Source organism: Drosophila suzukii, chromosome 2L (genome assembly GCF_043229965.1).
Source record: "Drosophila suzukii chromosome 2L, CBGP_Dsuzu_IsoJpt1.0, whole genome shotgun sequence".
NCBI lineage: Eukaryota > Metazoa > Arthropoda > Insecta > Diptera > Drosophilidae > Drosophila > Drosophila suzukii.
In genome coordinates, this window is record NC_092080.1 from 9778998 (window position 1) to 9803060 (window position 24063).

At 39.6% G+C, this 24063-nt stretch overlaps 1 protein-coding gene across 2 annotated transcripts; it reads right to left on the bottom strand.

The window, feature by feature from the left end:
• Nucleotides 1-2916: 2916 nt before the first annotated feature.
• On the bottom strand, nt 2917-23324 carry elB (elbow B). 2 transcript variants are annotated; one of them, XM_017090081.4, is made up of 3 exons: nt 22154-23324; nt 5185-6007; nt 2917-4239 (listed from the first exon to the last, which is right to left on the bottom strand). In XM_017090081.4, the coding sequence occupies exons 1-3, from the start codon at nt 22220-22222 to the stop codon at nt 3479-3481; spliced, it is 1653 nt and encodes a 550-aa protein (XP_016945570.3). In that variant the 5' UTR covers nt 22223-23324; the 3' UTR covers nt 2917-3478. The 2 variants fall into 2 exon arrangements, with proteins under 2 accessions (XP_016945570.3, XP_016945568.3); XM_017090079.4 differs by having other exon boundaries at nt 5185-6010.
• Between the last annotated feature and the right edge of the window lie 739 nt (nt 23325-24063).

Sequence of the window (24063 nt, forward strand, 5' to 3'; positions counted from 1 at the left end):
TTCCAAAGTGCAGCTCACTCCTGCCATCAAATCAAATCAAGACAAGCGTCCAAACATGCAACGTGAGCAGGAATCGGGGATTGCGGATCGGGGATCCCGAGCAAAACAAAACCAGACCAACAGAGACACGCTCGACTAATTATGGAAATGTCATCAGACGTTGATAGTTCCCCCTGTGAGGTCTCCAACCGAACCGCCGAAATGGAAAAATACATACATTTAGTGCGCGCAATTTGCTTGCAATGCCTCGACACATGCGACAATTTCAAGCAGCACTAGCATGGCAATTTATTAAACTCGTGTGACTCCTTGCTTTCTTATTTTTGTTGAAGAAATTAAAATTTTCGAGCTGGATTCGGATTTGGATCGGGGATTCGGGCGGAGGTGACGACAGACACTGGTTAAGGCAGCCAGCGACGCCTCTGAAGTGACAAAAGTTCAGATCGTGGGTGGCAAAGTCAGACAAGACGGTGGCGTTGCCTCCATGCACAATGATATATGGTTTTGTCGGCTGTCATTTGGTTTTGAAAATTATTGTTGTGGCCTGCACTTTGGGTTTGGGTGTCTTTTGTTTATACTCTATACGGGCTGTGGGTATAAACTACTGCATTACTGCATCTTATTGTTTGTAGATATGAACTGTTAGTTGGTATATGATATATAAGTGTGTTATCCGCTGTCATGAACCTGAAGAATTCGCGCTTTGTCTTGTAAAAAGAGATAATTAAATGGTGTGGTTATAAATGATTAATTCATACTGTAGATTTCGTTAAAGAACGGCATGCCATATCCCCTTTGTACTGTCCACAGTCATGAACCTGAAGAATTCGCGTTTAGCCTTCTTAAATGAGATCATTAAGGCATGTGGTTATAAATGCCCAATTCATACTGGTGATTTCGTAAAGGAACAGCACTCCATATTCCTAAAGAATTCGCGTGTTGTCTTCTAAAATGAGATCATTAAGCGATGTGGTTATGAATGATAATGAAACTGAATATGTCGTTGAAAAAAAACAGTATTCCATATTCGTTCGGACTTTCTTCCGCCCAAGTGCTTAGCATTCTGTTGTTTTTCTTCATTTGCCGAACTGCCAGGCTGCTGCTGCAATCGTAAATTTCAGTGAATTACGATTTTACCTGCTTTCGCACAGAGCCGGCATGTCTGCATTTTAAATATGCAGTCAACACTTATCACGAGCGAAGTATAGTCCAACAAGTCGGCGATTTTAATGGCCGCCAAGATGGTGGCGCAGTGACTAAGTAGGATCACACAACCCCGAGTACAGTGGACACTCGGATCGGGAAGTAATATACTTCATATATCTTTCGGGGAGCTTTCTTTTCCAATTGGCTACCTTAACAATTTACATGCTGAACCCCTCCTCCCAAACTGCCAAAAGGACAGTCATATTTTATTCGAGCTTCTCGTTCGCTTTCGGTTTTTATGGTTTTATTGCTGGCTCGCGTTGTAATATTTTTGTATCTTTTGGCGATTTTTCATCTCCATTATTTTGCAGGAAAAATAAATTTGCAAACGGTAGAAGAAATATTTTCACAAAATCCCCAACCAATAAATTTCAACCACCCACCCAATCCCCCCCTCCAGTTTTCCTTTCTTTCTTTGCGAGGTCGGGTGACAAGTCCAGCCTGGTCGAATGGGTTTTGGTGGGTGGTGATGGTGTGCCGGAATGGAATGGTGCGGGTTCACCTGCCTCCAATGATAAATGGTCGCGGCTAGAGGGAACTATAATGGCCAGCGCGATGGCGGTGGCTTTCACCTGCGATGTGGTATGAAACAAAATAAAACAAGAATCGGAAAAGAGTATTGCGGAGGACGAGGGCCGGCGAGATCTTCATCCTCGGCTTGTCAAAAGCACTGAACGTGAACATCACTTATATATAAGCCCCATACCCCATGCCCCATGCCCCATCCCATACCATCCAGGTGCCCTCTTCCCTTTCTTTTTTCGCCCAGAACGATTCTCGGCTATATGTGGCGAAATGGACATTTATGAAAGAATTATTGATGCCAACGCCAATATGCGAGTGTGTGTGGGGGTATATAGGAGGTTTATGGCATATTTTTTATGACTCCCATAGAGGGACAGAGAGATGGTGACCAGAGTCGGAGTCTGAACCATGGCCTGGCCAGGTCAGAGGGTGTTCCCGGACCCACTCTTCCGCCGTATAATACAATAAATTGTCAGGTAGGGCGGCTAGCTGTCAAAATGCTGGGGCATAACTCTCTACGTCTCCCCTCTTTCCACCACCCCCCATCTATGGCAAAAACGAAAATTTTAATTTATCGACGCCATATGTGGGCAGTGAGCAGAGGAACTATTGCCAGTCAACTGTGTGTGCATGCCTGCCCCTTAAGTTCCACCTACCATTTCTCAACTTCTTTTTGGGGAAATATAAAATTTGATTTACTGCCATTCGGTGTGTGTGCGGGAGCAGTAGCTGTTCCAGTAGCTCGGCTGGTATAATTTAGCGGCAAACGTAACCGAAATGTTATGATTTGTGAGCCAATGGATACGTATACTATACATATATTTTTTTTCGGTTGGTCTTGGTTTGCCTTTGGGCATGACTTAAAGCTTTGACGATATGGTTTTAGGCATCTGCTGTTGGTCTGTAGCCAACAGTTTGTGACAGTTTTCCCTGAAAAGTATAGAAAAAAACCAAACTAAACCTTAAGCACGAGATAATTGTTAGAATCTCAGTTCCAACACTGAGTTTTCTATAAAAGTTTTAAATTCTTAGAAACACCTATAAGTATTTTGAGTATACTTATAAAGGTTATTAAGAATTAAGAACTTTTTTAGAAAATATTTGATATCCACCTTCTATTTCCCTTTATCCTCGTTTAGTATGTCCATATAACCCATATTACCATATTAGAGATAAGAAAACTGATTTGGTATTTAATTTTCTTTGATTTATTGATTTCTTTGTAGTGACTTAATTGAACATTAAAATATTGTTCATAATTACACAGTTATGTATAGGTATATATATATAGAATTAATTATAAGCAGTTACTCATATATTTTACAAGAATTTTACAACTTTAAGTTTTTGGACAATCTTTTCATTTCATTTCGTTAATTCTGTAATCGTTTCGCTTGAATATAATAAATAATATTAAAATTACCATATGCGTTTAGTAGCAACCACGAAACACACAGACACACAAGGACGAGCGATATTTGATGTGCTGCACTCTATACATATATATATATGTATATATATATCATCGATATTTAGATAGAATATTATCTAGACGCTAGACTTCTTAAGCTAAATTGTAAACACATTTGTATGTAACTACAGTACATTAGATCACTAGCTTTTCGTTTCACGAGTGAGTCATACATATACACCAAAAAACACATAGAGATACGACGACGACTCAAGAGAAATGATGGGTTTGACTGAAGGCCGAAGAGCTTCCCCCCGAAGGATCGTCGGCCGCCTACTACGGATGTGAGGATCCCATCCTGGGACCGTATAACGAGTACGGTGCAAAGTACTGGGCCAGGGCCGGATGCGGGGGTAGGCCGGGCATGCCGGGTGGCGCCAACGAGGGCGGCAGCATCGAGGGCTTTCCATATGGGTGATAACGGGCCGCCGACAGCGGACTCAGCGGCGGGGTGGGGTAGGTGCGCTGGAATAGCGGATGATTGGGCGGTATTCCGCCGGCGGCCGCTGCACTCAGTACCGCATCCGGTACGGAGGCCGTGTGGGTGCGCAGATGTTGGAACAGGTCGTCGGAGGTGCCGAAACGCTTGCCACAGTACGCAGCATCGCTGCCGATCCACGAGCACACATAGGGCATCTGGGTGGCGGCGGCCAGGGCGGCCAACTGGGCGTGGTATGAGGATGCTGCTGCTGCCGCCGCCGCTGCTGCCGCACTCGATCCCGATCCTCCCTGGGAGTTACTGGACTTGGGTGCACCACCGCCGTTGCCGCCACCACCACCTCCCTCACACTGCGGACAGCCCGCCGGACACGGCTGACCGGAGGCCTTGTTGATGTAATGCGGACTGGCGGGACATCCCGTACAGTAGGGATCCCGGCACACATTCGGTGTGGCCGCCATCATTGACTGCTCCGTCAGGCCCTTCATCCGGGCGTAGTTCAGATACGGATTCATCGCCGACGCCTTGAACATGGCGTGGTGCGGTGACATCAGCGAACTGGCGGTCATCAAGTCCATGGAATAGGGGCTGCCGTAACCTGCAACGAAATTGTAGTCCAGTTAGTCGGCAATCTTTATTTTGTATATTAATTCTACAAAATTTAGATAGGTAATGTTCCGTTCAAGACCTTTTGTTAATACCTCAAGTGCCCAAAAGTGGCGGACTTAGGAATTTAATTTTGAACGCAAATAAAATACATCACTGTCTTATTTATCTTAACAAAAAAAATAGTTTTTGGGTGGGGGGTTCTAGAAAAATATTTTTTGTTGCATACTTTTTGAATACCACACGTTCTTTTACCTTTTTCCCTGGTGAGGAGACTAATCCCCCTTACTTAGTAAGTGGGTAAGTAGGATATAATTATTTTGTGTTATAAAATAGCCCTGGTAAAAGTTGATTAAGACTACAATTCAAGCAGCAAAATAAATGTTCATATACTTTTTAATTACTTTGAAAATGTTAAGCAGTGGCAACTCAACTAACCATTGGTAGTGTGAAGGGTGTTGTAACTTCGACTAGCAACTTGTAAAAAATATTATAACTTAATTTTGGTAGGTTCGAATGCACTTTTAAATGCGTAAGCTGAAATGAAATAAATGGAAAAGCTCTTTCCTTGATGCCTGTACTGTATTCCTAAACCTCTTAAGTGGCGTGTACAACTTAATCGATTCGCAGTGCCCACACAGAGAGAATTCTGACGTTCTCATCTGAGTTGAAAATGTTCTTGAAAAAAAATAAGGAAAGGTTTTTTTATTGTTTATCTGAACAACTAAACTATTAGTCGTACTTATCAAAAACTTGTTGATTAAGCTTAATAGAATTTTTTCCCAACATTTTTTTTACTGATATAGAGAACATTGAACTCACAATGTGCTTACACGGTTTTTGAGAACGAATATTCTCAATTCAAGAACAATTTGCTTGAATATATCTCTCCGTGAACCTGAATCTACACCATCTCACAATTTCTGGTTGCACTTACCGGGCGGATAGTATGATGCAGCTGCTGCGGATCCTTGTTGGCTGGCGGCGTGCAGGGCCTTCACATAGCTTGCCTCCTTGGCGGCGGCCAAAGCGGCCTCCTGCAGGCGATTCGAGCTGGCGATTTGGGCCGCCTGCGCCGCAGCCGCTGCCGCAGCACTTGGACTGTGCATGGCGGCCGACTCCTTGGAGCTGCTGCGACCGGAGGAGGAGGGCGGCAGGCCGGGACTGCCATTGAGCTGGCCACCACCGCCCATGCCCGAGGTGGGTGTCCTTCGAAGGGAGCCAGCTGCTGCCGTGGGCGATTCCCGGTGCGAGCTGGCACTCTGGTTCGAATCGCAACGCTGGCCACCGCCGTTCGCCGTCGATTTGGGGGTCTTAACCCGCTGCTGGCCACTGGGGTTGTTGCTACTGAGATTTGTGGCGCCGCAATCGACGGCTGCTGTGGTCATGTTGCTGATGTTGTTATTCGGCTCGTAGGGCTTGAAGGTGGTCGGTGTGGGCTTGCTGCTGATGCTACCGCTGCTGTTGCTGCCATGGGCCATGGGCAATTGCTGCTGCTCCACGGAACCGGTGCTGACGCTGGATGAATGACTGCTAACTGGCGAGGATTTATCGCGTCCACCGCCATCCATTGATGTCTGCTGGCCCAGGCCATACGCACCCGATCCCGAGCCTCCTCCACTCGATCCCTTGGGCTGGTGTTGCATTTGCTTTGTGGACTTCTCGATGTTTGCCGCCAGCAGCTTGGGGTTTGTGGTATCCGCTCCGATGGCGCTGCATGTTTGGGCCAATAGCGCCAACGGACTGCTTTTGTTGTCCAGCTGCTGGGTAAAAAGAAAAAAAAACCAAGAAAGAGGGTTAAATTTGTGTATCAGTACAATATCGTGCGTTTTGTGCCTCGCCGATAAGATCTCGTCCTTATTGTCTTTGACTCTACTTTGTTCGGCAAACACTTCTTTGCTTACTCTGCCCCAGATCTTTATCTTTCGCCACAAAACTGGTGCGATCTTGAAATACTCGTGCAACTCCGTTCCATGCCCCCCTTATTGAGGCGACATAAATAACAGGCCTTTAGTCGTAAATATTTATAATCCCACAACAGAATAAAGGGAATTATGAGGCCATTAAAATGTTTGCCAAAAAAAAGTCGAACGGAAAGATATAGAAGCACATAAATATGGCTATGGTGTTGGAAAAAATCTAACTACACCCTCGGGAGTGGTTGTTTACTTGGTTTGAGGGCAAAAATATAAAATAAGGGCGTATCATGGTTGATATATTTTTTTGGGATTGACTCTTAATCTTTTTCAATATGAAAAACGTGCAGCACAATCTTTGAATTCAAATGGACTTTAGCTTAATTGCATACCAAAAATCAAGAATTCCGCTAGTAATAAGCTAATCTAGTGGCTCATATCGCCAAATCCAATCCATCTTACTCGATTTCTATAATTATATTCAGAGCTAATGTTAATAACATTTAATCAGCGTTCATCGGGTTTTATGGCCATTTCGAAATGAGCAATTAGGTTAATGAAATTATTAGCCATTCGTGATATATTGTGCAATAAACAAGTGCCAATGTTATGTGAGAGGCAGTGGTGGTGTGCAATTGGGTTGAGTTTTATAAATAATAAGAAATGTTGAGTCATTAAATGAAAAGAGGTAGGTAGTTTTCATTTATTAAGAGGAGTTTACAATTAATATATCCAATTAATTTGCAAGTGGTATTGTACGATCGAAACTATTCAATTCAATCACAGAACAGAAGTGGTTTTAACTTATTTCGATGTTTACATCCATTAATCGAGTTTTATTATTCCAAAATTTTGGGAATTCTAACCATAAATACATATTCTTTTCCGAATAGAACATTGTATACTACGCAGTTCTCCATAATTTTGAATGACTTTATGCTTATTGCTTATCAATTGAGAGCTTCGAATTATGAGTATATGGGCACTTCTAGTCAAACTATATATAGAAGGGCCATAAAACGATCGTATATATCAGCATTTAGAGCTATACGAGTGAAAATTACCGATTGAGTAGTACAAAGGGGTATCCAACGAGTGCCGACAAAAGCTCAAATTACAGTCGATCGTAGTTATAAGTGTACATAAATGAAATGAATATTGCCCACTCACAGTTTTGTGCCATAAACACGAAACACGGTTTTTGCAATAAAATCCATTTCGCCGCATGCCATAAATTATGGCCAGCAGCAGCAGAAGAGGAAGAAGAAGAATAAGCGGAAAGGGAAAACCCGAAACTGAGGCGAGAGTTGAACGTCCATAACTCATCGCCCAACTACAACATCCATATGCACACACAGCCACAGCCACATCCACATCGAAAATAATGACGTACTATACACTTGGTGTGTCCGTATGTATGGGAGCGTAATTACGCTTATGCCCAACTGGCGCAAGTCGTAAACTACAAAATATTGAAGCTTTTATAACACTCAATGGGCCGCCATAAATTATTATGATACTATTGTAAAAATGGCAAAATTTCTTATCGGTACTTAAGGGTACTTTGGATGCCCTGTAATCAGAGAGCTTGTGTGTGTAGAGGAAAAGAGTAACCTTCATTTTGTAAGGGGGCTAATTTAATGGAGAGGTTGTAAAAGCTTGAAAGTATTATTTGGGGCTTATAAAAAATATGTCAAACTTTTATTAAAAAATAAGTAAGAAAATGCAACTACCATATCCTACAACTTCCACAGTGATATCACTTTAATATATTTAAGGTTACATTTTATTTATCGGATATAAAGCTCTTCAAAGTAAAATAAACTATATTATCTTTAGTAAAAAATGCTTTTTTTAACAAAGGGTTTATTTTGAAATAAAATAGAATAAATACTCTTATTTAAAAAAAATATTTTAAATAAATATTTTTTTTCCAATAAACAAGGCTTTAATTTTGTACCTCCTTACATTATTATAAATAATATAATTTTATAAATAAATACAGTGTATTCCCTGAGTCAACGAAAACTCGAACCCCTTTATAGATATTCTATTTGAATTTGTGGATATACCCAGCCAACCCCCTCCCCAAAATCCCACTCCTCATCAACACTTTATTAATTATTGGCGCAAACAGAGGGGCGGGCAGACCTCACTCCATTTCGTCTCGTTTTTAGCACAATTAGTCATAATTTATTATCACGTTGATAAAGTTTCCGTATTGATTTTCGGTATTACGCATATTCGTGTCGCACATTTTGTGTTTTGTTTGTGATTTAGTTTATAAATATTTCCCAGTCCCAGCGGCAGGAACGTATACGTAGATAGAATGGGCCATATGGGGCTTGTTTAATTTACGATTGGACAATAGCTTCATAAAACGTAGATATATTTTATTTATATGTGAGTACGTCAATTGACTTGTGCGGGGTGAAATGGAACTATTACTCTGTCTCTGACCCGATCAAATAGTAATTGGGGCCAAGTTGGGGATAATTATAGAAATCAACTTCCACGCTGGTGTAACTTTGCCCATCAAAAATGCTTACTATGCTGTTTTAAATGGTTTTTTTTTACGAACACGCTAAAATTCGAGAATATTTAACTTTGAAAAACACGTATGTACTTTTAACACTTAATTAGCTGTTTAGAGCCAATGGAAAATGAAAAAAAATACGTAATACGTATAAATTATGAGTATTGTGATAATTAAAATGTTACACCTTGTGAAAAATGTGTATACAAAACATCGACACTAACAAGGTGAACAAACAACAAGCCGAGTACGGCAATAAAAAAACAAGTGACTACGACAACAACAGTAGTCATGGCTGAGCAAGTTGGAAATGAAACCTCAACTGAAATGCATTTAGTTATGCCTTTGCACAATCAAGTCACAGTCGCTTGTTAAATGCGTATAATTTAATTAGACACTTCGAACTAAACACACTCAGCTGTCATGATTTCATTTGATTTATTATCGTTTGCTTACATATCTTTTCCTAATGCTAATTTTATTTTAAAGGTGTGCGAAGTCGGCTATAGAGAAACGGAATGGAACTTTGACATCTTCTAGGCCTTTCCTTTTTAATCGATTTCCAAGACTGTCAAATTGATCCCCTAAGATCTTGGCCCTAACAACCATTCATCATCAGGCTATACGAGCTATTTGCTTAACATTTCACACAAGTGTCACCGACAAATGCCTCAAGTATTATACAAATTAACAAGAAAAGCTAAATGTGTCAAACTATTTTATAGTGCCATAAGCTACTTCCCCGCCAAACCCTTGAGTACACTCAACATTTGAGAAGTATGACACATCGACATACTTAAGTCATCATAGCACGTAGACTTGAAACAATAAAAGAGTCTAAGGTAAATAAAAATGAAGTAAATTATAAACAAATAAAAGCGGCACGCGAAGCTTTTGGGTTGATCGGGGGAAGAGGTCGAAGGCTCACGCACTTATAGGCCCTTGAAAAATCATACTTTATGTTAATATGACAAACAAAATGTTGAAACTTTGAAACAATGACATGACAGCCAACTGGGGGAATAAGTTCAATTCGGGGTGGAGTGTGGAGGTACGCAGCACGTAAGTTGGTAAAAGACCAGATGAATTGTTGACTTTGGCTTGATGTTCTTCAAATTGAAGCTATTGATCGATTCACTTTTGAAGCTTTGCCGAAAGGTATTGTGATTTGGTTGGAAGTAAGCGAGACAAAGTGCACTCAAATCGATTTTGGAAGTCCTATTGTTGGAGAAAAAACAAAGTAAAGTAGCTTTAATTTCTGGTTACTTGTATGGTCTGTAAGCATTTTGACTTACTTGCTAGTAAACAGCAATAAAACTTATCTATAATGGATTTTGAAATCTATCTAGCCCGGCACTTCTCTTTCTTCTTTTATCACATTTTGCTGGCAATATATTTTGTGAAATGCAATTTTCAAAGATTCTGCGGCTCAGGAAATTTCTTTCCCTCGCACACATTACGATACAGAAATAGCTGCTATAAATATGAATTACAGGATAAGCATAAAAAGCGGAAATTGTGTGCCGCCGCCATCGTCGACGACGCTTTGCATAAGCCAACGGCAACGTCTTCAGCAGACCTTTCCCCCAAGCTAAGCCCCCAGAACCAACCGAACACCCAAAACTCAACTCAACCCAACCCAACCCCTGAGTCAGTTTTTTTAAGACGCCCTTGCAGTTTTGCTGGGGAATTATAAAATAAGCGATAAAAATGGTATAAAACTTTATGCAGACTTTGTATTTTTCTTCTCTTTCCTACTACGGTGCTCCTTCTCTGGCCGCCCTATATCGTATTGCCCCAAGACCCTGACACTGGGAGTGGGTACTCTGTCGTTATACATATTATGCATGTATATTATATCATTCCGCCTGTTAACACCTTTTTGTATACGCTTACTTATATACATTTTTTGTTCGTTTTGGGTGATAATAAATTTTGCTTGCTTGGGTAAAAGAAGAACAAATATAAATGTATAAGAAAAATTTGCATAAATGGCTATAAAAATATTAAGAGCTTTGGGCCCAAGTTGAATTAAATGATTCATCTAGAGTTATGGTGCTGCTGGTGGGGCAGAATAAATTATAATTTAAGTGAAAGCTAAAGATGTCGCTTTTTTAATATATTTTGTAATGTTTTGGTTATAGTTAATAACAGAAACTCGGCGGAAATAAAACCTTTGATTAGTTTATCAGACCCGTTTTTAAGGTGGTTCCTAACCCTCTAAGGAATCGAAACACTCGCCAAAGGTCACTAGCGATTATCCCCTCCACTCAACCGTAACCCCATTTGAAACCGCTCTATAGATCTAACCCCGGACTGTCCGACCGCAACTGCAATTCAATATGCCTGTTGGTTTATTTTCAGCCGGCATGGCACAATAAGAGAAACACAAAACGCTGTCACATTAACTGTCAACTGCCGCACAACTGACACTTGTCATATTGACAGCCGACAGCGTCATTTGACTGTCAAACGCGGGCCAACACACAGAGATAGAGTGAGGGAGAGAGAGGGTTAGAGAGGACGTGGCGAACAAATAGCAAATAAAGCCGAGATCCGACGAGGCCATCCCTGGCACTCAAAAACCCGACCATTCCGACTATCCAGCCATATCTATATGGCATGGCATAGAGTTGCCACTGCCTGTGAAGAGCACTTGGCGTTAGACAATGTTGCAATTTTAGACGTTGCATGAGAGTCCCCAACTGTCAGCCATATCATTGCAATTGTCACAGTGGCTTGCTGCTGCAGTTGCTGGGTGCACTTTGAGTGACACATTAATGCCATTTTCATGTGTCACTCTTTCTTTCATTTGGAGCCGTACTGCCATAGTGCCAGTGGCCCCACTCTATGGGGCCTCTCGGAAAACTTGGCTGGGGTCGTGTCTTGTTTCTCTGTTAGATTTCATGTCAGACTTTTGTCAACATTACGTGTCTATTTAGTTGTCAGTTGGCAGTTGTTATAGCTTCTCTGCTGCTGCTGCTGCATTTTCTGTAGCTTTGTAGTTGGCCTTTTTTTCGCTTTTCGGTTTCCAGAGCCGTGTATGCAAACATTTGTTTTTCGTCGCCGCATTCCTCACTTCTTTTTTTTTCTACCAGCATTTTTTTGTTTACTTATCTTTGTCATTTTTTTCTGTTTTTTGGTATTGCTGTGCAAATTACTTTGTTGTTGTTGGCTTTTCTATTTGCATAGCGAATATTTTTGTCTAACTTTTGTCAGGTGAGCCTTATTGGGCAACTACCAAGTGGGTGAGTCAAATTAGGAAACAAAAGCGATTTGGGTTATATGGGGATGGGAATAAATATTTGGGGATTAAAATAGAAGAACGCGTGCTGACTTTTCTGGGTTAATCATATAGGAAAATGTTGCAGTACACTAAATAATAAATATAATTTGTTTGCCCAACCTAGTTGGATGGTATATTTTTGCATTACCATTGTTAAGCTAGTTCAATAACCCTGGCAGTGGTTATTCCACTTTTCTAGGTGCTACATCAATGTCTGTGCGGAACACACTGCGTATACACAATGCAATTAACCCATTAACCCTAAGCAAAACTTATTGCCACAGAATGGGGCAAAAATTCAACAAGCAAATACTCTTTTGCAGAACTATCACTTAATCTCACTTCCCTTTGGCAATGTCGCTTTTTTTTTGCTTGCCATTGATGTCAACGCCAATTGGCATATTCCATTATCCCGCTCATCACTCATGTGGCAGCTCAGAAAAATAGAAAGAATACAAATAAAATGCGACTCAAAGATGGGGCCTGTCAAGGTTGCTCTTAGATTAGCGCAGCTGCCTCGTCTAAATGGTGTTTATTTTTTCAATTCTCGCCATCTCTGGCTGTCTGTATACCCCCTGTATTCATAATTTTGGACAACGTGTTTATCAATCATACGCAACGTGCGCCTGTCACCTGCCAGCCTCTGTCCAGCATTTTGATGGAATGCGTCAACGTGGGCGTTACTTTATGACGGGCTGTACTTCCTTCCAAAACTAAAAAGCACTGGCTATATTTGGTGGAGGAATAATATATAGATACCCTTATATGCGTAAATAAATACGGAATAAACAGCTGCGAGGGTTATGCAAACGCGGTTCATTATTAAAATCGCAAACATAATTATTTATCTTTTGAATTCTTTTTGGATGACTCGACTGAGGCCCAGTGAACACTTAGTTTATCTTTTTTATTTGACAGTATCTAACTTTTTGACATTATGCCTCACATAAGGTTTGCCATTTAAATGCCTCAATTTGTTCAGCGTTATAAATAGCAGCACTTTATTAAGATTTATTAAAATATATTGTTTAAATATATAAATATTCTATAATTCATTTAAGGGGATGATAATAAAATATGTATTAAAATATTTATACCACAAACGAATACTTAACAAAAATGTTATAATACAATATTGTTTTGATTCTGAGAACCTGACTAGCTGTCATCTCGTATAAGCTTGTTTAATTTAATAAGACTTTTGAGTAAAGTGTTTGCATACAGTTTAGCACCTCAAACTGGATCATAAGGGGTTCACAGAATTTAAATGTAGAATTCCCCCTCTACACGACCCACACTCACATCCGATTATTTCACCACAAATCTTTGTTGTTCATCAAGAACAATAATTTCGATATTTTATTCACCCCATTTAGCGGAATTCGTATTTACGTGCCTGTGTTTTGTGGCAGCTGTTGGCCTGGCAAATTAGCATAAAGCCAAGCAAAAGGTGTCTGTCATTGCTGTCAAGTGAATTGAATGCCTGTGCCCACATGCGGCATTCATTAATTCCTACTTTCCGACTGATCCGCGCCGAGTTTGTCGCTCGTTTTTTCTCGATTTTATTTTTATTAAGAAAAATCTTTAAGCTGACAGCTGACTAAATTAATTTGACAATAATTAGCATTTCAAGTTGTCAGCGTTAATGAAATTTCCACACCACCCCCCCTCCCCATCCCGCACACCTGATGCGTTCCCTCCTCCATCGCGAATTGCGATCGCATAATGAATCCAACGACACTTTATTATTTTAGTCCACTGCAAATGCAGTATTATTGCTGTCTCGCTGGCATTGTTGGCTGTCGACTGCTTGTTGCCATGGCTGGCCTGTCAAAATGCCAAACTACCGAGGAGCCGAGGGGCGGTACACTCGACGAATAGTCTTGATAAATGTGTTTAAAATTAGTTTTTGGGTCCACATATTCCTGAAGAAGGGTTCCTTAAATGTGGGTTAATAATTCGACTTGGCTGCAGGGGTCGGTTTCGCCCCATTTTATAAAAAACTTTGAAAAAACTGAACCTTTTGATACTATAGTTAAGAACTAAAATATAACTAACAGTTAGGCTACGTCATAAACTTTATTCAGTTACTTTCTTTAATGACATTTTTTATTATTTCAGATAATAAGGACAATTTCTCTAAGTGTGTGGCGCTGAGGATGGGGCAGAAGATGCGGATCAGACCCGCCCAGACCCACAAAATGTTCGCTCGGAGGTGTCATTCGCATTTGGCATCGCGTTAATTACGTGTTATTTATAATTATGCCGCTCTACAGTTGCGTTGACAAGTGTTGTCAGCATCCCGCTCTTCCGCCCCCCACGACCCCTTTTTTTGCTGATTATGTTCTCTGTTGCATTTGTAGTCGCTTCGTTTTTGGTATAATTCATTTTACCATGTACCCTTGCGTGCTTGATTTGCATTTTTTTAACAACACCATTAAATGAATTTAATTTCATTGCTTCAAATATGTACTTCTGGTGGCTAGTTTTTTATGTTTTCGAGTGTTAATAAAGTTTCTCGACATTTTCTTTCATTTCCGCAGATAGATTGAATGGAACTTTTACAGTGAAATATAAGTACTTCTTACCAAAAAGGGAAGGGTCATTTAGATTTGACTTTTTATTCATATTAAGTTAGCTAGTTAGATGTTATAACATTTTGATAGTTTAACACAAAATTGTATCGTAAAAGTATTTTTCTAAAATACTTTTTAATCCACAAAAACCATTGTTCACTGTACATATCCAACAGATAGCGGTACAGAAACGACAAACTGAAAGCTTGGTAAAGGAAAACAAATTGTTGTTGCACTTCCGTTGCCAGTCAACTCTGACAGCAAGAAAAAGACGGCACTAGAGGGGCAAAGAGAGATAGATATATAGAGATAGAGAGTGGGGATCTTCCACTATTTTAGCACTTCGCGCCGTTTCTGCCAAACTGACAGTTTTGTGTTGCACAGCTGTTGGCCCATCTCCCCAACCCCTGACCAGTGCACAAAAAAGAAATTGGTTTTTGTTAAAAAAGTGTAGACCTATTTTAAACTGAAATATGATAAATCTTTTCCTTAGATATATTTTTGGAATAGCACACAAAGGTGTCTAAATTATTTTAGTAAAAATAATATTTAGTTCGTCCAAAATGTAAGAAACAAGAGTTTAAACATATAACCCAAAATTCAATTAAATAGAAAAATGAAGCCCATCATCTTAACATAATTTTCTCCCAGTGCATATACGATTCGCGAATAAAAAATGCACTTGGGCTGTCTATTCCAAAAAACGAAACTGAAGCAGTGGGCTCTTCGAGGGGTGCGAGAGAGACGGGGTGTGCGACTGAATGACGTGCTGACGCCTCTTCTCACCCCCCCCCCCCCCCCCCCCTCAATTTCCCTAGCCCGCCCCTCTAAAGCCTTCTGCCTGTCTGCATAATAAAATGCGAAAATATGCAAATAGAGCCAAATAACGCGAGCAATGCAACCAACAAACACATGGCCGTGGAAAGGGGGTTTTTGGCGGGCCAAAAAGAAGGGGGGGATCTCGCCTTTCGTTAGATTTTTTCGCTGCGATAAGCCAAAGAAACAACAACAAAAAGGCGCACATTATGTTGTATTTTTTATTCGCAAAAGTACGCCGAAATGACAGGGCGACAAGCCAAAAAGACAGCGGAGACAGCTGAATAAATGAATTGCAGTAGGTAAATTTTATTCGCAACACTCGCTCGGCTAATTTGAATAGGCAGGGCTCCCCCCTCCGCCCCTCGATTCCCTCGATAAAGATGCTACCCACTCGAAAAGTGTGGAAAGCCTTTGTTCGGTGCAAGATATTTGACACGTGATAACGCACACGGCCAGCCTGGGAAAATTGCAAAAAGGCGTGAGATGTGCATCGCATTGTTCTGTAACAACTCGATGCACTTCCTACCCCTTCTTAGTGCTATTTTCTTGATCCAAAGAAAAGTATTTAGCAATAATTCAGATGCTAGCCCATCAGTTAATGCTATAAAATGTAAATTCACATGTAGCAAATTTTAGTTTTCTTACAAATAAGTAAATGTTATAATTTTGCTTCAAATATAAGTGGTGCATCTATTCAAGCTTTGACATATGATTATTATCATGTGATCAATTCCCCATGTTCATGGGTTCTGTCAGCAGCATTTCCCTGCGTAAGTCAAACGGATGTTATTCTAACTTGACATTTGACATGACATTTAAGTCATTGGAAAGTAAAAACTCTGACAGTATCTTTAATTCATTTTATTTTCCCCATACGTTTTCTTTTATTTTTGTTTTGTATATTCCAACCTTGCCATTTTTGCCTTGAAGTGTCACTAGAACTGTCTATCTATGTGTATGAGCTGGGGGGGGAGGGGGTTGGGGGCTCGGAAAGTGTCAACGGCAGTCGAAAGACAACAACAACAACGAAGGGAAAACGAAAGCGAAGAAGAGCTAGAAATTTGTAACCGAATAGCTATCAAAAAGTGTCACTTTGACACATGTCAGTTGGTATTTAAATGAACTTTTCCGCCTCTTTTGTTGATGGGGCATATTTCATTGTTTTTTGTGTCCACAAATAAAAATAAACAAAATAGGGATAACATTGCTGTCAAGTACTAGTCGCTTTTGAAGACTTAAATTCAATATTTTAGCGCAAGACCTAATGTATGAAAAAACAGTAAGATGCAAATTTAAGCATTCAAGTTATTAAGTTGCATTGGAAATACCAGAAAAATTAAGCTATTAAAGTTTAGAGTACCTTAAGTTTAACAAGTTTTGTTTAAAAAATTAAGAAACAGCTTGCTTTCAAAAATGAAACCTCGAATGTACATTGTATGAAAGGCTAGCTCACTATATTTAAATCGAAAGATAATGCTTACGGTTAATTTATGGTCAATTTACATTTTTTTTGGGCTTTTGTTTTTTTGTGTGACGTCTTGGCCATAATTTCTTTATCGCAATCGGTCGAAAGTGCCTGTGCCGGTCACTTTCACTTTCGGTGCTCGCCGTAAATTGAGACCAGCTTGCAACACGAAAAGTAATTTGAAACGCTTTCAAATGACTGCCACAAAATTAATGGACACCAATCAGACACTCACTCAGAGTGCGACTCGTTCAAGTGGCGCCAATTAAAATGATTAACATCGCGGTAGAATAAATAAAAAATATACAGCCGAAAAAAATGTGTGTCCCCCCCTCGAAAGGCTGAACGGAAATAAACGGAATACCCGATGATAAGAGGGCTTTGATAGCTCACAAGTTGTTTCAGCGCATAATTGATGTGATTGAGATTGATTGTTTATTTGTTTTCCGCCCCATTCAGTGGGTTGATGTGATTGAAATTGTCGCTCCCCTTCGGACCCCCCAAAAAAAAGGGGCGCCAGTTTGACCGCTTTGTGGGCTTATCAGCATTACATTTTTAGCCTATTTCTTTTTATACCTTTGCCCATGTGTGATTTCCTTTGCCTACGGGTCAGACATTTTCCAGTTCCCTTTTTATATACAAACATAAAGAAATACATACGTATTTTTGAAGACTTTGTGGCTTCTTTTGAAATTTCAGCTCGGGCTTCAAAAGCAATTTGTGTGCATTTAGTGTCAAATGTTTTGTTGAGCCCTGAAAGCCCTATTTTTCCAATGATCTCTTTTGTGGGTCTTTGTGCGGGGCTTTTTGGGCGGCCAACTGATTAATATTTATACACAAATTTATGGCAATCACTCATACGCCCCGTGGTGTGTAGTAACCAACTTAATGATTGATACCATTTGAAACCCATTTAATTTTCACCAGATTACCAGGCGTTAAGAATGCCGCGGTAACGGTCAAGCGTTTGCTTTGGACATTGGGGAATTATAGGTTTATTTTTTTCCACTCTGTGCCCGGGCTTTAAAAGCAATTTGGTAAAATGTGCAGGGTAAACACCGGTTGTCACATGGTGACGGTATAAGCATGTGCTTGGGCATAATTGAATCCATCACGTAGAATGTAAAATCTTTTGCGAAACAATGCATTTAAAATGCCAGAAAATATGTAATAAAATATTAACCTGCCATACTTTACATTTTGATTTTTGTTTGTTTCTGATACAGTATTTATTTCAATTTACATATATTTTTAGCTTGGCTCCAACCCGTTTATTCGAACAATGAAGTCTGTGTCACATCTCATGATGCTGTTAATGGTGATGATGATAATGCAATTGACAGTTATCAGCGGGGACATTAATTTGATTACTTCTATATGAATTTATTGGTTAATTTGTTGGAGCATTTTACGATTATTGACTTTGACTGTTTTATAACCCACATTCGCCCCTCTTTTTTGAGTCCCCCCCTTCCACTAAATCGATTATCTCGGGCCATAATTTGTAATGCCGCGACTTAACTCTATAGAGAAAAAAAAACAGAAAAAAAACGGAAAAAACGGGTTATTATTTTGCGGTTAAAGCGGCGATTGCAATTCATTATCATAGTTGCCGCCTCGCGTGCATTTAAATGAATTCATTGAGTTTCACCCATTCAATTTGTACATACGCAAGCATTTAGTTTTCAAAATGATATTCGCCATGAATGGTTATGACTATGGTTTTGGATGGGGAGGTTTCGAGTGTCTGAGTTTCGAGTGATAAATGCCGTTTGAATGTACTCTCAAAAGGCAATAAAAATAATAATACGGATTGGTAACATTGCGTTGGACGCTGCTGTTCAAGTTTTATTGCTTCTTTCTATTTCTTACTTGATATTTATAGTCGCTTATTAACGAAATTGGATCGTTAAATTTATGCCCTCACCATAAAATACCATAAATTTCTTAATGAGCAGCAGTAGATATCGATTCAATGAGTGATTACTTTAGGTCTGTTCTTAATCGGTTTCTTATCGCTTCATAAACCCAAGTGGTTCGCAGATAATCCTTGGCGGGGATTTGAACTTTGTACCTATAATACCTAACATTCCAATTCCAATGGGAAAAGTTAATCATGTATAGACTGATTGATTGATTGATATAAAGAACGTTTATTGATAATTTTGATTTGATTAGAGCACAATATGACTAATTCTCTATTTTTAAACGCTGATAAGGCAAAGTGAAACAAAACGGAATATATTATTTTATGAGGCATTTTTTATACAATCATCTAAAGATCTAGTAAAAGTTAACGACTGTAAAGTATTTTTATTGTTTTCTTTGTAGGTTGAGAGCTCCATTTATTATTTGAGAACAGTCAAAAGCTCAAAGTGTTAATGTAAAACATCATTTCGTATATGCTAAACCCCCTAATGGACTCACAAAATATAAACGCCTCATGTAAATTGACTTTTAACCCAGCCAAACCCCAATTAGAGTGCCATAACCCATTCCGCTGTATATCGTGTACTTCAGTTGCCTGTCTCGCTTTTCACATATTTAAAATGTTCCAAGAATTAATTAACACTTTGGACAAAAACTATTATTTGTGTGCGAGTACAAAAAATTAACATGACAGCTCTAGACATGGCAATTTATCACTAGCCCACTAGCCCAACATGCCGGGGAACTCAACTCTACTGGACTCACTTGTTGTTGCCAGGCATTTCTGCTGCTGATGACACTTTAATTAGAGCCACACGCAAACACAAAGCCAAAAGAATGGCCCACCGAGGGGTGGAAATTCGCAGGGGGAAAAGGCCTGAGACAGAGCCGTTATGTCAAGCGCACACTTTAACTGCCAGATCCGACCAGTTGTTGGGTTCATTTGGTGGCCAAAACGGAGCCAAACCGAGCCAGGCCATAGCCAACCAGCCTGTGGTTAACTGAAATGAACGTCCGACTGCATAAATGGCCGCTTGACTGACACATTTAATTATATTAATGATGTTTGCGGTCAGCTGACATTTGCACTTTATTTACCTTTTTCCGCCGCTCTGTCAGTCAGTCAGTCGGTTTAACTGACTGACTGACTGGTCTTGAGCTCATGTTAAGCTCTGACATGAGCCCGGGCGAACTGCAACTGACTTTCACGTTCAGATTTTGAGTTATTGCCCAACAGATAGTCTCCGAGTCGCATTTATTTCCATTTTGCGACGCCGTTTCCATTTTCGGTCAAAAAGTTTTGTAATTTTTCACCATGTGACAGCAAATTATCAACAGTCATTTCGAAGATCTCTCTTTCAGTTTTCGCTCGCCGTATTTCTGTCTCTGTATCTCCGCTTTTATGGGGCGCCACATAAAAGATATACAAATGATGACACTGACAGCTGTCAGGCTTAGTTTATTTGATTTTATTATAATTAATTATGAGCAGCTGCCATTAATCATTGAATAATTTATACGTTCGCAGATAGTATCGCAGATAAAGCACAAAAGAAGAAGGTTAGTCAGTCACCTGGAGACACGTAGAGCTAAATTTACTTAGCACGTCACACGTCAATTTCGAATCGTATATAAGTCTGTATGAAAAGGGTATTATATCGTAACAGGGTATTATAACACTTAATTATAACTAAGTATCACTAGGTCAGGCTCTATAAACAATAACACCCCGTCGTAAAAGTATTAGATCTTAGCATGGTAGTATAATACTTAATAGGTGTCACTAGGTCAGGCTCTATAAACAATCACACCCTATCGTATATAGTCTGTATAGAAAAAGTATAAGATCTTAGCAGGGTATTATAATACTTAATCGGTATCACTAGGTCAGTCCCTATAAACTTGTCAGATTTATATAGGTAATACAATTTCCACAACTTTTTAGGTTAAAAAGGTCTCCACAGATTTTTCGAAAAAGATTCAAGCCCGCCTCCAGATTTGTAATGAATCCCAGACTCACAGAATCTGTCAGTCACTTGGCACCGGAACCAGTTCATCATGGACTGCGTATTGAGATACGATCCGTTGATTTATGGGTTTTGCCTCATTTGCGCTGCTGAAAAGCTTTCACACGACCAATATGGAGATGGCTTGGGCTCTCCACCGAAATCCGTAAATCACGTAAGCTCCGAAAACGCTATTTCAAATTACCCAGTTAATGAATGTACTCATCGTGCTGGTGCCATAAACTGCTTCCGTTCTTTATGAACAAAATGCGCTCAACAAATTAAAATGAAAATTTATGAGTCTCACGGCAGTTCGAAGTGAGATAGTTTGGATAAAGTGGTAGCGGGGGTAAATGGGGACCACAACAACTTTGACTCTGATTAACTGCCATAGTTCCTCGAACTCGGTGTGTGTGTGTCGGTGTGTGCGAAATTGCATTTGTTTTCTGTCATTATAAATTCAAATTTGGCGCGCCATAAATTTACATACAATTTCCAGAGGTGCATTCGACTCTCTAAACACTTTCAGACAGAGGCAACTTGGCTACAGATTTACATAGTTTAATATGAACAAACATAAATAAGTTTTATGTGCAGATATTGGAGAATTTATCGTTCTACGATTGTGAATTCGCAATTCGCCTCTTCCCCTCCCTGGAAAACGGTTCCGTTTGCGAGCACATGGCCCAAAGTCTTCTGGAAGTTTTGGAGGAGGTTGTTCGGTTAGGATTGGTAGGTGGTTTTTCGCCTGTGGCGAGTGCTTCACAGTCGACATTTTTATTATTTATGAAATATGGCTCGACAATCTATTGCAGATGTCCAAAATGTCGATAGTTTGTTATTCATGGCTATGAGTTTTATAATCAAACGAAACGAATTGGGTGTTATTGTTAAAATCTGTATTATTGATCTCCTTTAACCATGATGATTAAGGTATTCTACTGGTGCATATTTTCAGCAATCATTTGGTCAAGCCTTAAAAAGGTTTTTCATGGCTTAAAATCGAAATAAACAAGTACAATTCATTTAATAAGATCAGAAAAGGGTATACCATTTTTTATAATAATCCATATAAACCATAATCAATAGGAACATTTATTTTACAAGAATATATATAGAAATATATAAAATATCTTGCAAAATATATACAATATCTCGCAGGAGTAATTAATAAAGGCTTTTATAATGACTCTAATACAATAAGTGTAATCCTTTGAAATCTAATCGAACTAAGCAGGTTTGCCAAAAAAGTAATCGCATTAATCGCTGACCTGATTTATCGATAAGTCCTGATAAACTCGATAAATTTTCGGCGGCCAAACTACCTCCTTTCGTATGATACCCCTTAAAATGAGACAAAGAGATGAGCTTACCGCTGTTGGGGCAGCTGCAGCTGTCATATAATCCGGCCTTAAATAATGATGATTGCTGGATTGCAGCATTTTATTATAATTTGTTAAATCCACTTTGACGGCTTTTCTTTGGTGGTTCGGTGGAGGTGTTGAGTGTTGTTGTTGTTCTTGTTGTGGTTGTTGCTTGTCCCGACCGCAAAGTACGGCAGCGCGCTTAACGGTAAATGCCAATTTATGTGGCGTGGGCTGCCAACTCGTGTGAAAAGCGGCGCCTGCGCCTTTCCTGCAATATTTTCCAGCTGCCTGACTTTTCGCTGATTAAGCCGTCCACGTTCCGCGACTCTTGTTGATGTGTGTACTTATTTATGATTATTTATTATTTATTTTTTTCTTTATTCCGATTCGCAATCGTTATTGCCTGCTGCTGGCTGGGCTTTGTTTGTAATTCGATTTCATTAATAATTCAGTGCGGTGGCGCAGGGGGGATTTCTCATGCGTCGAGTTGTGACTTTCACGCCATCGGCATATTAATTTGTTGTTGTTATTAGTTGGCTTCGCTTTAATTGTGCAATAAATTCATTAAGTATTATAATTGCCTCAGCTGGAATTAATATTTATATGTGTACACGATATGTGTGTGTGTAAAAAAAGAATTTACACATTACTTTCTTTTTTTGCTTGCATATAACTTTTTGTTGATTCACGCATGGGTTTTTTTAATGTGTTATGTACTTATTTAATGGTTTCCTTTTTTGTTAGATATACTTTTTTTTTTTAATATTTCTTTGGCTTGGCCGTTTTTGGTTTGTGGTTCCGCTCGAATGCCTCGTTGAGGGCGCGTTTTATGATGAGGCACGTACGTAAGATGGTTCCGGAAACGTGGGGTTATCCAAAAGTTTGCTGCTCTTTACTTAGCTAATTTTGTTTCACATGTATACTTTGTTTTGAACTCAGTCTAATTTTGATAAAGCACAAAGATCATCACTCGAAAACGATTCAAAAAATAGGCGATTGTGTGACGGTTTTTTTTTTTAAATTTTTTTTTTCGTTTTGGGGGAAGTGCATATATATGTATGTATATCCGCCTGGCCGATTTTACGCTTTCGCACTCACAACACAACACTCCGGTCGTAACAGTCCGTCCGTTCAGCGCACGTACGAACTTTAAACGTGAAATAACGAAATTCGACTAAAAATCTATAAACAACATGACGTGCACGCTGCTTTTCGCTCTCTTCACCCACTCTCTATTCCGCTCTCGCTCACTAGTTTCTGTGCTCGCCCGAAAACCAGTTCGCTCTTTGTTGTTTTGGGGCCGTTTTCATTTTCAACAAGTGTGCTTTTGTTGTTGTCCGAGGCCATGCTCCCCTTTTTTCGGAGAGCGCGAGAGAGGAGAGCGAGAGCGCTTAGTAGTTGGGGACGAGAGGAAAAGTTAGTGCGCCACTTTGGCGCTCTTTGCTGAGAGCGCATGCCTTTTGCTGAGGCAGTAAGTTTTGCGTGGGAGCGGAGAGCGAAAAAGCGCAGTAGATTCGGCGGTTTAGTAGTAGATGGGTTTATGTGAGGGAAAAGCAGTGTTGACAATGGGAAGTAAAGGATATTTTGAAAAACAGGGGATTTTTGGAATGGTTAAGTTTGATAATTTATTAAGCTCGGTTTAGATATATAACTTTAATAAAAAACTTTTATAGAATTTATCAGTTTTAACTACTATTTAAAAGTTGTATTTAATAAAAGAGGGACTAAATTAATTGGTAATAGCTTTAGACTAAATCTCTTAGTTGTTTCAAGCAATTAAAAAAAAGGAAACGCGTAATATTTTTTTTGGGTTATTTATGGTAAACCAAAATTAACTGGGTTAGAACGAATGTCATTTTTAAAAATATTCAAAGATTTCAAATTTTTTGGAAAGAAAATCATATTTATTAAGCCAG

Bases quoted from the DNA above. Each gene is read 5' to 3' on its own strand.
- elB (XM_017090079.4), bottom strand. From the start codon at position 22,222: ATGCTGCAATCCAGCAATCATCATTATTTAAGGCCGGATTATATGACA. The intron at 6,011-22,153 runs GTAAGCTCATCT...CTTTTTACCCAG, and splicing joins CTGCAGCTGCCCCAACAGCG to CAGCTGGACAACAAAAGCAG. The intron at 4,240-5,184 runs GTAAGTGCAACC...ATTTCGTTGCAG, and splicing joins TGCATCATACTATCCGCCCG to GTTACGGCAGCCCCTATTCC.